At 37.4% G+C, this 16,769-nt stretch overlaps 1 protein-coding gene across 4 annotated transcripts; it reads left to right on the plus strand.

Moving 5' to 3' along the window:
- The first annotated feature begins 1,660 nt into the window (after window positions 1–1,660).
- LOC114718496 (histone-lysine N-methyltransferase ATX2) lies at window positions 1,661–16,769 on the plus strand. Of its 4 annotated transcripts, none has more exons than XR_003737823.1 (26): window positions 1,661–2,586; window positions 2,849–2,900; window positions 2,981–3,055; window positions 3,179–3,386; window positions 3,660–3,783; window positions 3,910–4,014; window positions 4,278–4,483; window positions 5,140–5,232; window positions 5,336–5,433; window positions 5,962–6,132; window positions 6,205–6,348; window positions 6,518–6,565; window positions 6,738–6,855; window positions 6,934–6,999; window positions 7,079–7,140; window positions 7,355–7,411; window positions 8,288–8,356; window positions 8,503–8,698; window positions 9,669–9,953; window positions 10,169–10,230; window positions 10,311–10,388; window positions 11,197–11,292; window positions 12,256–12,359; window positions 12,436–12,578; window positions 13,241–13,435; window positions 13,765–14,055. XR_003737823.1 is itself a non-coding variant. In XM_028903829.1 (25 exons), exons 1-24 carry the CDS (start codon window positions 1,967–1,969, stop codon window positions 12,575–12,577), a joined length of 3,279 nt encoding a protein of 1,092 aa, XP_028759662.1. In that variant the 5' UTR covers window positions 1,661–1,966; the 3' UTR covers window position 12,578; window positions 14,906–16,769. The 4 variants fall into 4 exon arrangements, 2 of the variants coding, with proteins under 2 accessions (XP_028759662.1, XP_028759661.1); XR_003737822.1 differs by having other exon boundaries at window positions 13,268–13,435; XM_028903829.1 differs by lacking the exons at window positions 13,241–13,435; window positions 13,765–14,055 and adding an exon at window positions 14,906–16,769.

Here is a 16,769-nt window from a genome sequence, read left to right on the forward strand (position 1 = left end):
ACAAATGCTAAGCACCAGCGATATTACTCACAGTTCCCACTTGTCACTCCTATTTCTCAATTCTTCATTTTGTTTCTGAATTCAATCACTCCTCAGACTAACACTAGGTATATATTTACAATCTCATCTTACCTTTACTCCAATCAAACTTAACTTGCTCCCTAACCTATACCGTAACCATGTATGCTTATTATAAGCCAGGGAAAGCAAAGATTGTAATGTTTTAGAAGGCTTTTGTTAGAAGCTAATGAGCTGCTACCAGAATAAGACCAAATTTGTGGTTAAAAGCCCAACAATGAGATTAACTAAGAATAACAAAGAATATATCAAGTAAGAATGTGTATTGGCTGGGAGAGATGAGCATGAGGACCCAAGCATAGTTAGTTGAATTCGCAAGGCAAAATGTATACATCCTCGAGAGTTAGAACTTAATCAGACAATAAGGATTAGAGACTGTGAAGATTAAAAATTGAGAAAAGTCTTCAAAATAGAAGAAAACTAATTAAAATTTAAAAACACTCTCTTTCTCTCTTTTTACAGACTGTGTAAATTAAAGACTGAGAAAAGTTTTTAAAACAAAAGAAAAATTATTTATTTTTTCTCTGTCCCCCAGCCTCGTCCTTTTCTAAATGATAGCAGGAACAATGATTCGCTAGCAGTCATGACCCGCCCATTATGGTTTCATCGCCTCTGAGCTTCCACTGTGATTAAGACTAGAAAAGCACTAGAAACAAATGATAACAAGACCTAGACTGCCTTGTTAGACAACATAGTTCTTTTATCAATCACTTCCCTTCTTGCCTGGCTTTATCATGCAGTATCGTTTTCTAATGAGTTTTTCCCAAAACGCACCCCAATAGAGTCACTTCACCCTCTTGTATATTTATAGTCAAGCAGCAATCATATCAAGCCCTTCCCAACCTTGTTACAAGTCAAGAACTGGTGTTCAACTATTTATAGCTCAACCTTGCAGACTGGACACAATGGTCATTTCCGCATTCTCTTCCATTGAGCCTATTCTTGTTGCTAGAACACTTGATGAGGTTCTCCATAGAAAGCGCTTCAACCTGACTGGTACACCCAATCCCCACTCAAAGCCCCTCGAGTTATTTATTTTTCCCCACCAATATTCCTCTCGTCTTGAACCTCCCCCAATGCTAACTTGTGGCAGTCACTTGTCTGCCCATGTCCTGACTAACTTGCAGTAGGGTTGTTAATATCAATGAACATTCATGCATTACTAATTATTCAATATTCAATTTTGAAGCGGTTAAAATCGTTAAATCAGAATCACGTTTCACCCTCTTTTTCTTGTTTTTATCTATTCTAAAGTTTTGCACAAGATTTATTGAACTTTTTGCTATCCTTATTGAAAATTTGGAACACGTCTTGAGGTGCATAATTAAGCAAGACTTCTTACTGTCAAGAAACAAAAACTCCTCTCTCTATACGTGACACATTAAGGGCATGATTTATGGATCTTCCCCATAATATTGGGCATGAATTGATAGGATCAACTTTATCAAACTTACAAGCCTGCCGTATCTTCACTCATCATAAATTAATTCAACTATTATTTCAAACTGAATTCATGAGTGAGGAAATTTGGTTGGCAGATGGATTGTGAATATAGAGAACATCAGAACACCTTGGCGAAATTAAAAGACCAAACGATCCAAATTGTCACTTGAAGCAGCCTCCTTTTATGGCTACATCATATGGGCAACTGGCTTCAAAGCACCTCTGTTTCAATCTGTGTTAGTACACGGCGGGAAACAGATTTTTTTGCCCCGAAAACAACTTTCCCTCCCCACAAACGATCTTCCAATTTGTATCTCTCGGCACATTGCGAAACCCTAACACTCCTTAATCTCCATTTTCAACACCTTGGTCGTACAGAGAGGGCGAGAGAGCAAAGGGGCCAAGACTCTTGCTCTCTCTCTTCTCGCACCCGCCATCATTATCCATGGCGTTTGTTCCCCAACCCCAAGAAGCCGAAGAAGACACCAACGTCGACATTCACACCACCCACGGCACTCCCATTCGTTATCTTCCTCTCGATCATCTTTATTCTGCTACATCCCCCTGTCGTGTCAGCGCCAGTGGTTCTTCCAACGTCATGTCGAAGAAGGTCAAGGCCCGCAAGCTCAATCTTACCCCCTTTGAGTTTGACCCTGATCTTAAGAACTCACTTGCTAAGCCCCCTCTTCTTCACGTCTACTCTCGCCGCCATAAGAGGCCTCGGCATTCCACGGAGAGCTTGTCCTTTTTTGATTCTTTGATGCGCCAGGGTGGACCCACCTCGGATATTTGCAAAATTGATGATTCTGGGGAGCACCGGGAGAACGACAATTCTGAGGCTGGGACACTGAAGAAGAAGAGAAAAGCTGGAAGCGCGGAATTGGTGAATTTGGGGGTGGATTTGAGCGCATTAGGTACTCTTGACGTTCCTCGGTTGAGGGATTGTCGTGGTCATAATGTTACTAATATCAGTGATTGTGACTCTAGCATGAAGAAAAATCGTGCCCCCTTGGAAAATTTTCCAAAGCTATTGCCTGCATCCCGCACCGTAAAGAGATGGGTCAGGTGGTTCCTTCTCCCTTTCACTTCTAATGCTTTAACAAAAATTTCTCCCTCGGGTCTGCAAATTCATCGACCACATTTACTTCTACTTCTCTGGCATTGATAATGGCTCTCCCTCTGTACTGAAGAGACAAAGGCTTCGTGGAATTGAATATGATGTTTAACTGTGATTATGGTTATGTGATATATATTTGTTTTGTATGAGTACATTCTTCTTTAAACGAAGGAGAAAATCTTACATAAATATTAATTGAACTCAATGCAGGTTGACTTTTGATAATGCTGATCCTGAGACATTGGTTGGACTACGATGCAAGGCAATATTTTGATGTTCTCTCTGATTCCCCTGGATGTTCATATAATCACAATTTATCAATGTTGACGTTATTTTCTGCAGGTTTATTGGCCCATGGATTTGAAATGGTACATTGGTCGAGTCAGAGGTTATGATTCAGAAACTAAGATACATCATGTATGGCCCTCTTATTTGAATGATTAGTTCTTTGGCTTGAATAATCCGAATCTGCTAATGATGTGTATATGTAGAAATGATAATTTTGGTCTTGACGATATTATGATTTGTGTAAACATGCAGGTCAAATATGAAGATGGTGATGAAGAAAACTTGATTCTTTCTAATGAGAAAATAAGGTTTCATGTTTCCCGTGAGGAGCTGAAGCAGTTAAACTTGAGTAGTTGTAACATTTCTGATTATGATGCGGAAGAGCTGCTTGCCTTGGCTGCTAGTTTAGACAACTGTCAAGAGTTTGAACCTGGTGAAGTTGTATGGGCCAAGCTAACAGGTTTTTGCTCAATTTAACTTAGTTGTTCCATTTGTACATTGTTGGATCTTAGTACCTTCGAAAGTTCTATGCTCTTTTTATTCTTTTGAGAAAAAAGAATTTTTATGCATTTGAAATCTATCTTTAAATTCTATGTTGTGGAGATCAACAATATACACTTTTGATTACTTCGTTTGCTTTTCCTTGCAATTTTAGTTGATAGTATATGACATGAATTTCATCAGTTATTGTTGTGATTATGTTTTATTAACAGTTTGCTTATTTCAATTGCAGGCCATGCAATGTGGCCAGCTCTTGTTATGGATGAATCGCTTGCTGGGAATTGTAAAGGTTTAAAATTGTTTTCGGGTGGAAGATCCGTTCCTGTGCAATTTTTTGGCACACACGACTTTGCAAGGTTCTTGATATCTTCAAAATTAAGGAAAATTGGTTTTTTCAATTATCACTGAGGAGCTATTGACCTCATTTGACCTATTTCTCCTTTGAAACTGAAGTTTTCACCCTTTAATCTCTTTTTTTCTAGGGTTAGACTGCAGCAGGTGAAATCATTTCTCACTGGGCTTCTTTCTCGTCTACACTTGAAGTGCAAGAAACCTCATTTTTTTGAGGGACTAGAAGAGGCAAAAATGTATGCTATTCATACTTTTGTTCCTTGCTGTGGGTGCATTAATCAATGTATCTTATGTACAAGTTTTATTCTGAAATCAGTTTCCATTTAGTCTGCAGTCCACTTGCTCATATGTGAAAGTCTCAAGCTTCTTATTTTAGTGGTTTATCTTTAATTGTTTAGCATGTGGCATTTTTAAGTTTTCCGATTTGACCTCCAGAATTGAAGGATTTCAGTTGTTAGCTCAGATTTGTTGCTTACTGCTATTATTGAATTTTGAATAGCTATTTAAGCAAACAGAAGCTTCCTTCTGAAATGCTGCGCTCACAGAAAAGATGCAAGGCTGATGACTGCAAAAATGTGCATGGAGAGGACGAAGGATGTACAGATTCAGGTGAAGATTGTTTAGACGATGGATGGGCCCAGACAGCATTGAAAAACATTGAAACTTCTCCTTATGTAGTAGGAGACTTGAAAATTTTAAGCCTGGGTAAGCTCTCAAGATTTCAATTTGCATGTTTATAGTTTCCCATCTTATTCTATTGATGCTTGTTATAAGTTGTTTTGTGGTCCCTTTCTGCAGGAATAATCTTTATTTTCTGATGATTTCACGTTTTCTAATTCTATTCATGCTTGTTATAAGTTGTTTTGTGGTTTCCTTTTGGGAAATAATTTTCTTTCGTCACTATTCGCATTGATTCCCAAATGGACCATTCAACAAAATCGTTTAATTTCTTTTTTGACCATGTTTAGCTCTAAATGCCCCTTTATTATCGACAAAACTCATTTAAAGTATGAAACTGGTTTTTCTGTTTTTATCCAAGCATTATTACCACTTTTGTTTTCTGGCAATATGACTTTAGGAATCTTAGTGTCTAGCATGTCGTGGGGTATTGACCATGGCAGCTCAACGTTTTCATGTTATATCTTGCATCCAATAAATGATCAACAAATCCGACGTTCATTTTTGTGGAAGTCTGGATGTCCTTTATCAGCAACTACTAAATGGTTTCTACAATGACAGACATCACTTTTTATGGGTCCTATTTATTTCTTGTGCTCCTGGAGTACTGCTGCTAAAATTGAGTAGTTTTATTTATGTTTCAGTGGGAGTGTTGGTATTTACAGATGTAAACTTTCTTTCAGGAAGAATTGTGCACGATTCTGCTAGTTTTCGAGATGGAAGTATAATCTGGCCAGAGGGCTACATGGCAGTGAGGGAGTTTACTTCAATCACTGGTGAATCATGTTTTTGTCTTATTTGGGATATTTGCAAGCCGTATTCTTCATGTTGGATTCTTAGGCGCGTACTTATTCTTTTATCTGTTTTTGGGATGTTTAGACCCAAAAGTTTGCACATCATATAAGATGGAGGTGTTGAGAGATCCTGAGTCAAAGGTTCGACCGCTTTTTAGGGTGACACTGGATGGTGGAGAGCAGGTTAGTTCCTACATAATGAAGTGATTTTGCTCTCATAAACATGTTTTTCTGTTAGATTTCTTCCGAAGCATCTAATGTTTAATTTTTTCCCGTAAATTAGCTTTTTTTTAATTAAATCCATTCTAAGGAACTAGCATCTTAATTTCACCTTTCATAGTAATTGAAACTTTTTCTATCTTACTTTCTCCTTCTGATCATAAATCTCAAAAATGTTCTGTTTTTTCCCTCTTCAATGAATATATATACATATATATATTTGTGTAAGAAATGGATTTAGGATTTGCATGGGAAACACGGTAAACATGATTTCATTGATGGCAGAATTTTTAAAGATGTTGGGCGTGTCATGGGTGGGACTTGTATGAATTTCTTGACCTTTTTGCTAATTTAAGCTATAGCGAGGATCACTAGTTGCGAATGCTAGATGAGTATTGTGCGTGTGCTCCTTGTCAGCTTTTTGGAGTATGGAAAAAGAACCTTTGATGTGTCTGTAATTCTTGTCGTATCCCCTCAAATTTTCTGTTGCAGTTCAATGGTCCCACAGCATCAGCTTGCTGGAATAAAATATACAAACGGATAAAAAAATTGGAAAAGGGTGCTTCTGATGTTTCCTCTGCAGATGGTAGGCTTGTTAGGGACTATAAATCAGGAGCTGATATGTTTGGTTTTTCGAATCCTAAAGTTGCTAAACTTATACAGGTATGCTGTACGACAATCTTCTGTTTTCTAGCTTCCAAACGACTTTTAACTGAGATGCACTGTCACTACCAGGGATTATATAAATGCAGCACCTCTTCCAGAAACTTAATGTGCAAGATAGGTTCTGGTAGATATGGTGATCTGCCTGTTGGTTATAGACAGGTTCATATTGATTGGTTTGACCTTGATAAGTGCAATGTGTGTCACATGGATGAGGTACAGTTCTTATCTCTAACATGTTGTCAAGCATCTACTGGTCTTCCATGTGTGATTTTTACTACATGCATTTCCTATTTTACTCGTCCCTTGTTCAATTTGCAGAAGGGAAATGGACTTTTTTTTTTCCCTGATCTATTCACTGCTTGCTAAATGTGAGTTTTTGTAGGAATACGAGAACAATCTGTTTCTGCAGTGTGACAAATGCAGAATGATGGTATGATCTCCTTACATTTTTCATGATTTTTTACTCAGAATTAAAGCAGATTTGCTGCAAATCAATAATTAATCAGTGGGCTAATGCCTCTAGTAATGCTTGATCAGCTGGTAGACCCTGCTACTTTATCAGTTCATTAGTTTCTGAGCCATAAATTGCCATGTTCTATCAGGTCCATGCCAGATGTTATGGAGAAATAGAACCTTCTAATGGAGTGCTATGGTTGTGTAACCTATGTCGTTCTGGTGCTCCCTCCCCCCCACCACCTTGCTGCTTATGTCCACTGATAGGTATGAAGAGATCTTTTTTGTTTTTATGCCATATTTGTAATTAAACGAGATTGAGTATCGTAACTGAGTTTCTTCTAGGAGGTGCAATGAAGCCTACAACAGATGGTCGATGGGCTCATTTGGCATGTGCCATGTGGATACCTGGTTCGTTAGCTCACTAATTTATCTCACCACTCTTTTCTTTTGCTTGCTTATGTTTTCTAAGTGTTACAGTTCTTGCCAGAAACTTGCTTAGCTGATGTCAAGCGGATGGAGCCTATTGATGGGATAAGTAGAATCAGCAAGGTACGCTTTTCTGGGTTGTTTTTATGCCTGTTTTGGTACTGTAAAGATTGATTATTCCCGTAAAACTGCTGCTGCTTCTTTTGTTTCACAAATATTCTATACTTGTTGTGAGGTTTAAGCCTCTGGATTATTTATACAAGGAATTAATGCTCAATTGCCCACTAACATTATTGTAACTGCATTCCTTTTTAATGTCCTAATTCTTTATGAGCAGGACCGCTGGAAATTGTTATGCAGCATTTGTGGGGTGCCTTATGGTGCTTGCATCCAGGTTAGTCTTCTGGAAGTTTTCTAATAATGAAGGTCAATTTGAATGAGTTTATTTTCTTTCACCCATCTTAGAGACTATGAATTTTAAGTGTCTTTGCTTCTTCTGGTATCAATTTGGCATTTGTGTGCATTTTAAAGGAAAAGAAGGCTATTCATATTTTATTACTCAAAATTTGTTGTAGTTGATCATGAAAACTGTTGAATGCTTAGCTTTTGTGACTGAATTCTTGGTGTTGGTGAACTTCCTCTGCGATACCTTTATAATATCTGTGATGTCTGCATTTAGAGGATTCTACAATAGGTCTAATCACGATTTGAGTTTTGGTTAAGTTGAGCATGAATTTAAACTGGCTGAAGCACCTTTGGCACACTAAATGCCTACAAACAAACACTGCACTTCCAATTTGGTGCTCTGCCTGCATGCTATGGGATGTCTTCTATTCGTAAAGGATTTTCTAATCTGGTGTCCTTTCTTGCTCTTTGTTGTATAAACTATTGTCATGGAATTGTAAAATTATGGCAATATATAAGACTATGTTGACTAATACACTGAATTTGCTCACCTAGCCTGCCAAACCTGTGAATTTTGAATTTATATGGTCAGTTCAGAAAGATGTGTAATCTGTCCTTCTAGTCATTTTTTTACTGAGGCACACAAGTATTTTCTTACTGACGAAATCATATTATTCAAGATACCTTGCACTTCCAAAAGTTTAGAAAGGTTAGCACAGATAGATTTGAACTTTTTTAATAAAAAAAAAAATTGAACTTAATGGCATAATGCATGGAGCAACGTAAATTTTTTTGATATTCAGCAATTTTCTCTTTCTTTTTCCTCTTTTAATATTGATTTCCCCCAAATATCCATGTTGTACAGTGTTCAAATAATTCTTGTAGAGTGGCATATCATCCGCTTTGTGCACGGGCGGCTGGTCTCTGTGTTGAGGTATTGCTCCTGCTTGTCTTTTTGAATATTTAATTTTATTTTATTTTAACCTTGACTATATTTCATGTGCTCTGCTGGAATTACTAGGGGAAAGAAATTTTCATCAAAGGACGCTCATAGATGTTATTTTATTTTATCTTTTGTAGCTTGAGAATGAGGACAGGCTCTATCTACTTTCTGTTGATGATGATGAAGATCAGTGCATTCGCTTGCTCTCTTTCTGCAAGAAACATAGGCATCCATCAAATGATCATTCTATTGCTGATGAACGCATTGGGCGAGTTACCAGTCAATGTTCAGAATATAAACCGCCACCCAACCCATCTGGTTGTGCTCGCAGTGGTATGATATTGACAGTTGGCTTTCTTGAGTTGTCCTAATTGTGGCCTTAGTTCATTTTCTCCTCTGCCGTTTTTTTCCCACTGATTATTTTGCTAATATGTTATTTGGATTTGCGTATTCTGATAAAGTTATCTGTTCAGATTTTTTGTCAAGTTTCAATATATGATCTCTCTCACATTTGGGTGCAGGCAACTAGGAGGAGGTTTATTCTAGTTTGATGTAAATATTTTGTCCCACAGCATTTTTTTTTTTTGGCTGTACAACAATTAATTGTACTTAACTGTGGAGATATTTTTAGTGAATTTATTGCTTTATTTTCTTTTAGGGGTCCTGAGAAAGTGAACAGTGACTCTGAAACTAAATTTTATTATAGTTTGATGGGTTCTTGGGCGGATTCAAGCTGGAATAATGTCTAAAAGCAATAAATTATACTACTGCCTGCCCAGGAAATCAAATTTAGCCACTTGATCAATTGCAAAACAATAAATTAACCTAGCACAGTTTTGGTAACGATTATAAATGCTTATTTGCCGGCACCCTTGTTAGTTAGGGATTGGATAATTTTTATGGCCTCCCTATGGCGTTTTTCTCATGGGGGTTTCTTGAGAGATGGTTGAATGTGCAATGTCTTTCTTTCTAATAAAGTGTCTTTCTTTTTTTTTGTCCTTCCTCATTTTCCTGAAAAAAAGAAACGCAAAATAGAATATGAAAGAGTGTTCTTTTAATCTTTAAGCTGAAGTGGTTTTTTTGCGCTGCTTGCATCATTCTTTTCTCTGTCTTGCTCAAATTGGTATTCTAGCTTGTTTTATTGATTTTGATTTGAAAGCAGCATACATAAAGTATAATTTAATTACAGCTGACTCTTGGATGAACACTGCATGGGTTTGGTGTTGGATTGCAAATGTACATGTATAAAGTTACATAAAAGTATTTAATATTCCTCATAATGTCTGTGTTTATTCTTGGGCAGAACCATACAATAACTTTGGCAGGAGAGGGCGAAAAGAACCCGAAGCGCTTGCAGCAGCATCCTTGAAACGCTTGTTTGTAGAAAATCAATCTTATTTGGTTGGTGGACATTGCCAGCATGGGGTGTCGGACAATGTAGATCCATCTGGAAGAGGGGTTTGCTCTAAATTCTTTTGCAGCCAACAAAGGCTGAAGACCTCTCTGGTTGATGCTTCAAATGGCATACTTTCTATTGCTGAGAAATATAAATACATGAGGGAAACCTTTAGGAAAAGGCTAGCATTTGGTAAGAATCAAGGGGGAAGATAGTAGAATTGTCTGTTTTGTGGAAAGTGGACTGTCACTGGCATTATGGGTTGTTCTTTGGGATTTAATTTTTCTTGATTGTTTTGGGAATTTCCTACAGTTGTTACCCTGCGTTCTTTCTTATTCTGTTGAATTATTTGAGTTAGAAAATCTCGAATTTGTGTTTGAACTGATGTGACATGTGTTATTTACTAGGGAAATCAAGAATTCATGGATTTGGCATCTTTGCAAAGCATCCATATAAAGGCGGGGACATGGTAAAGAAATTCTCAAAATTAAATGAGACTTGTTAGTGATTGAACCTCTCACATTGGACCTGTTGGTTGTCTTCCTTCAGGTGATTGAATACACTGGTGAACTTGTTAGGCCTTCCATAGCTGACCGGAGAGAGCATTTTATATATAATTCTATGGTGGTAGGTATTTTTAATTATTTTGTTGCTTGCATTGTTTTTTAAAAGCAAAATTAAATTGATGAGAAGAAAAAAAATAATACAACAGAGCAAAAGGAGGCCTCCTGAATCATACTTAAAAAAGAAAAACTAGCAAGACTATGCATACTTTATCACTGTACTGTACATTCCCTGTATATCCACAAGGGACACCTAAAATATTTTTTTGTTGAAGCAAAAGCAATGAAAATAACAGTTCTCTCCCAAAGAAGATTTGTTGCAAGAAAGTTCTGGTTAAAACCTTTTGCATTGTGTTTAAATCATAGACACTACAAGCCTGTGAGCTTAGTGCTCATTTGGTTCAAAATGGGAAAAAGAATGGGAATAGGAAAGCTTCCCTTAAACATGAGGAGCTTTTTTAAAAACAAAGCCACTTTGCTATCAACCAAACATTATATTAATATTTTTCCTCACCTTTAATAGCCAAAAGACGATAATCTTATTTCACTGAATAAACCTATTGCTCATTAGAGATGCATACTAGTTTCTTCCCCTTAGCGATGAGGATATTGTGATGTGTATGGCTATTAATCAAATGATGTTATGTTAGCCTGGGTGATAGGGCTTACGGAAGGAAATGGTTCTGGCCATTGTCTTTGTATTTACTTTTAGGTTTGAGGCACTACTGCTACAAACATCAATAACATTTCAAGATTTTTCTGGCTGGCAATGAATGGAAACTGGCTAAGAATAGGAGTAATAACTTTAGAATTAGAATGTTCTGTGCCTGCATGTGCAGGACGCAGTAACTTGACTTTTTCCTCCAATGCAGGGTGCAGGAACATACATGTTTCGGATTGATGATGAACGAGTCATCGATGCTACCAGAGCAGGAAGCATTGCTCATTTGATTAATCATTCTTGTGCAGTATGTACATTATCCCTGGATTTGATGTTTCCCTTTTACTGCTTCTGAAGTACTAGTAATTTTGTTAATATTTGATTTGAAGCTTGAGGAATTGTTTTTGCTATTTTCATTTGTTTGTTAATCACACAAACTTTTAAGTTTCTAATTGAAACAAGGATTTATATTATTTTGACAGAAAAAGAGTTACAGAGGAAAAGAGAGAGGGAGAGATGAAGAACGGGAATCTAGAACCAGGATCTGAAATTCTAGATGAGAGAGAGAGAGAGATTACTGAATGATACTTCATTGCATAATGGTAGTTCTTACATACTAGGCGTTTATAGTCAGCGTCATAAACAGCAATAACTAACAGATGACTCCTAAGAACTTGGATAATAATAACAGACATAAAAAGAAATAACTGCATATAACTACCATACAAAATAACTGACGTGAAAACTACCCCTTGTTCCCTCTTTTCTTTCCAGTATATGCTAAAAATGGACGCTGGTGTCTATCATATATTCTCAGGTTTCTACGGGGTGTTTGGTGTAACTTAGAAGCACTTTTAAATAGTGCTTTCATGTAAATCGAGACAAAACTTTTCTCACTTGCTTCGTATATCGTAAAATCATTTTTAAAATCATGGTTTGGCTTTTACCGAACGCCTCCTAATTCAAATGTTGATTTATATTCTCTGGCCTGAGAATTACAGTACTCTTAAATGTCTTTGGATCAAATAGATTGTCATTTGCTGGTAAAAGTTTGAATTGGGATCTGCAAATATTATTAAGTTCCCATAGACTGCAAGTAAATTTTAGAGCATAATGATACTGATATACAATTGCCTGACGTGAACATCGAAGTATGATTATTGATTTTGGTTTTAAATTGCTGCAATTCAAGTTTGTTTGTTTCCTGAAGAGTCAATGCAGATTCAATGACACCCTTAGGCTTTGCTTATTTTCTTTTTGTCATATGCAGCCAAATTGCTACTCAAGAGTTATCAGTGTCAACGGTGACGAGCATATAATAATCTTTGCAAAGCGGGACATTAAACAATGGGAGGAGCTCACATATGATTATAGGTTCACTATCTTTCCAAAGATAATCTTAATTTTCCTGTTAAACTACTGCTCTGACTTTATTGAATTCGGGTAACAGGTTTTTTTCAATTGATGAACGATTAGCCTGTTATTGTGGCTTCCCAAGATGCCGAGGTGTTGTAAATGATACAGAGGCAGAAGAGCGAGCTGCAAAGCTATATGTACCGCGGAGTGAATTAATAGATTGGGGAGGAGAATAAGGTGAGCAAATTTGTGATATTTGACGAGCTAAGCATAGAAGATGACACACAGGCAGAGTTAGGATTTTTTTTCATCGTAGTGTGTGATGGAAAACAGCAAACATGTGAACCTACCTTTAGATTTGTGGCTTCCAAAAGTGAGACTCCACCATGACACTACCCTCGAAGAGTTGACATCTCTAGCACTCTGTGGTGCACACTCTGGCTCAGTAGATTGTGCCCTTCTCATGTAGTTAAATTTGAGGAGCTTGTTCCAACTCTGAATCTCAGATACCAATTGATGGAAATTTAAGCAAACATCGAGATCCATCTGTAAAAACAAGCTTTAAGAAGGAAGTATCTCACCCCTAAAGTACTATCTGGATTACTTGTAGCATGTCGATGTGGAACCATATCATACTATTGAATATAATTTTTCCAATATGCAAAACTTGTTACCCTGTGTCAGTGTGTCTGACATTAGTAACTTGCACAAAGGCTTTTTTTTTTGGGGGGGCACAAATTGGCCCTGCACAAAGTTAATAAAAGCGAATCATGCCTGGTTTGTAAGTTAAGAATTTATTTTACATTGCACTATTTTTAATGAGTGAAGATAGTTCGTGCCGGTTGCTGTTCTCTGAACTTGATTATTGTGTTGTTTTGCTCTTGCCTACTTGTCAGCAGCTTCTTTTCTATTTCTTTTATCTGTAGTGCTCAGATGGCTTTGCCCCCGCTCTGCCTCTTTGTGAGAATGACTATTAACATTAATGAGGGTGCGCTAACGAAAGTTTGTCAGTGTAAATTGTTGATCACCACTCACCCTTTGCACCACTGGACCAAATGGATCTTGACTAGTCTTGTCTCACTCTCACTGACACGGTGAGTCTTTCTCGTTGTACTTCTATTTGCCTTTCCATTGACCGTCATCTGGTAGTTTTTGGGACTGAACAGCACAATGTCTCTTTGAATGTGTAGCAACTTACCAACTTAGACCTTTGTATAGCTGCAATCCTTCTTGTCAACTGCAAGAAACCCTTGTCTCTTTTATTGGTTGTCAAATTTTTGGTGTTCTTCATGCCATTTGATGAATCGAGGAGTTTATGACTTTCATTGTTAAATTTTATCTGGAGAATGTACTGGTTTCATAGAAATTGTGCACTCATTGGACTGATTAGCCTCCTTATGTTTTTCTTTTTGGTTCTTTACAGAGTTTTCCTTCCAAAGTTGTGATATGTGATAGTACTTCTGAAGCCGATATGTCTTGTCCAACAAGTTTGTCACAGTTCTTGCGATTTCGCTGAATGGGCAGCTTTGTACATTCCTCATCCTATTCTTCCATTGTTTTCATAACTTCAACTGTAGTTGGCTCAAATTGGTTTCTTTTTATTTTCTTTCTTTTCCCGGGGTTACAGTAATTGGAAAAGTGTCGCCAAACTCATTACAAATGTAATATATTTCAATTTCAATGCAAAAGTTGAGGTGCTTCTCATTAACACCAATGACTTGTCTTTATATTTCAAGTCGATTTTTGATAGGATCAATCGTATATGATCACTTCAAAGGGTAAAACTCATACTCAACATCCAATTCCCCAATTAAGTGCATGTATTGTTGATTTTTTTTTAACTTTCAAATCTTTAAAAAAAAATCCCTAAAATCTATCTTAGGTTTATTTTATTCGGCATAGTGAACTCATGGTAATTCTGTACATTTACATCAATGGATATCCAACTTTTCCCCTAATTACTCTATGTAAAAGCACTTAATCATTAAACATAATGTTTTCAATGGTTCAAGAACCAGAAAATTGATGGCTGCAGCTGGCGCCATTCCTGAGAAATAGTCTATTCCCTTCAGAACATTTAAAGAAAGAACGCGATTTAGTGGTTCTGAATGGATGATGTTCTCCGAAGCATCGGTGCGCAATCCAAATAGTATTAGGCTGCATTAATAATTTGTGATGAAATTGCCCTTTCCCCTTCCCCTTCCCCCGCCACATGCTCGGTAGGAAGAAGATGGAAGGTTCCAGAGTGAGAGAGGGGACTGTAACTTAGATGACCCAAAGCATTTTCTGATGGACCACCTTTATCTCACTCATTTCTTCGGAGAAGCATGCACCAATTAGAGACGGTGAACAGGGGCCCGAAAGCATTTTCTGATGTTGCGAAGCCTTGGGCCATTAATAAAAGGCCTATTAGTTTTATCATTCTAATTTATTTATTTATCATATTTAATTTGTTAGTTCCTTATCTTCTACTTTCTTTGGATTGAACAGCTGGATTGTATCTGTGTAATTGTAAATGCTGTCTATCTTTTGAATTCCAAAAACCTTTTTTTTTTTTTTTACAGCTTTACGGTATCATAGCTGTCGCACAGTAATCAATGTACTCTCTGCCGACATTATCGACCCCACAAAGCCTGGGCAATCAAGGGCTCTTTTCTTCCATGACGACGATGACAGATTCTTTCCCTCAGATAGTGATAGGGCATAAACTTAAGGAGAGCCATTATCACTACTGGCGCCAGAGAATGCTCCTATTCATTAGAGGGAGAAGAAAAGGAAAGTGCCTCACAGGAGAGGCTATTTGGTCCAAGGAATGAGACAGAGATGGCTGAAAATAACATGATCATGTCATGGTTGGCCATTTCCATGACTTTGGAGATAAGCTTGCCAAGACAACCAGCGGCCAGGTTGACGTTCTCCTCTATAGAAAACATCCCTTTATTCCAACTAAAGAGCGTGAACTCAAGCAATTTGACACGACTTGATGTGAAGCTATGGGAGCAAATTGACATGTTTTGACACATCAATGGGTTTCTAGCACTGACCTAATGGATTACAAGCAGATTGTGGATAGAGGGAGAGGACTTATGGGTTCCTTTTAGGTCTAAACTCAATGTTTGATGAGGTAAAGGGGAAAATCATGGGGACTTGTCCATTATCTTCCTGGCATGAAGCTTTCGACTTTGTTTAGTGGGAGGAAAGTAGAAAGCAATGAACATAAGGAGTGTCATCTAATCTTAATCCTAATCTAGAATCAGTAGCCTTGGTGTTAAGAGGAGGACAATGTCAAATCGAAGAGGAAACAAGCAAGCTAAATGCAAATGGTGTGATCGTTGTAACAAAAATGGACACATCAATGAGGTATGCTAGAAGCTCCACGGAAAGTTACCAATTTTGAAGACAAAGCTGAGGCCAGCAGGCAGAGGGTATGCTGCAGAAAAGGAAGGAAAATCTGACATTGATTTAGGGAAACTAAGCAAGACGTGGAGATCCTGAGGAGGCTTCTTGGGAGACATATTTAGCTAGGTCCCCACCCTAAAAGCAAAGTATCAGCGGAAATTTGACAGAAATAGGTAATTCTTCTGCTTCTCTCAGTGCCAAGATTATCCTAATAAACACTTGGATGGTAGATTCAAATGCAACGGATCATATGATTGGTAATGTATCTCTTCTCAAAGATATTAATGAAACACTCACTAAGGTACAAGGAATTGGTACTCTATGCATCTCATATGTCTCATGAGCCGTTTCTCTCAAGTATCAACAAATTACAAAGATTTTGGCAATAGAGAGGAGGCTTAGGTTCGCCGGAATTGTACAATCTTCCTACATTGCTTGGGGTTTTGATATTGTAGAATGCTTCTTTTAAAAAGGTTGCCTTAAATGCAGGTATGAGGAGTTAAGCATCTTTGTTCTCTTGATTGTGCTGTGTCCTTTGATTCCTTCGAAGATATCTCATCCTCCTTGCAACGTTTTGTCTTTCTAATTAATGTCCTTCTCAGGCTGAAATTTAGGGCTTATGGTATACTATGGAATTGGTTTGTTGTGACTGCTTTTAATCTAACCATTGGTTTTCTTTCTTGGGTTCGAGTGATCACAAGTTATATATGAACTATGTTACGAGGCTGGATGCGAGATGGGCTCTGATAATATTAGATATGCAAAAGCCAATGGATGACATGGTCATGGTGATGCGAGGAACTTAACATGTGGATTATTTGCATTTCAAGGAGATTGACTTAAGTTGGAGAGACAGGTTGAGGGTGTGGGACTAACATGTAATAAGCAGTTTCTAGTTTTGAAACATGTGAATCTTTCTGTAGAACTACTCTGCTGAATAGTGCTGTAATGGAATGAAGGATCCATTCTAATGAATATTGATGAATATTCATATAGTCCTAAGTTGTGCAATAAATATTTGTCATTTTA

This window comes from Neltuma alba, unplaced genomic scaffold (genome assembly GCF_004799145.2).
Source record: "Neltuma alba isolate B1F8T4 unplaced genomic scaffold, ASM479914v2 tig00011850_pilon, whole genome shotgun sequence".
In the NCBI taxonomy this organism is placed as follows: domain Eukaryota; kingdom Viridiplantae; phylum Streptophyta; class Magnoliopsida; order Fabales; family Fabaceae; genus Neltuma; species Neltuma alba.

Coding starts and splice junctions, on each gene's coding strand:
- LOC114718496 (XM_028903829.1), top strand. CDS start 1,967: ATGGCGTTTGTTCCCCAACCCCAAGAAGCCGAAGAAGACACCAACGTC. Junction 9,954..10,168: donor TAGGAAAAGGCTAGCATTTG/GTAAGAATCAAG, acceptor GTTATTTACTAG/GGAAATCAAGAATTCATGGA. Junction 11,293..12,255: donor TGATTAATCATTCTTGTGCA/GTATGTACATTA, acceptor TGTCATATGCAG/CCAAATTGCTACTCAAGAGT.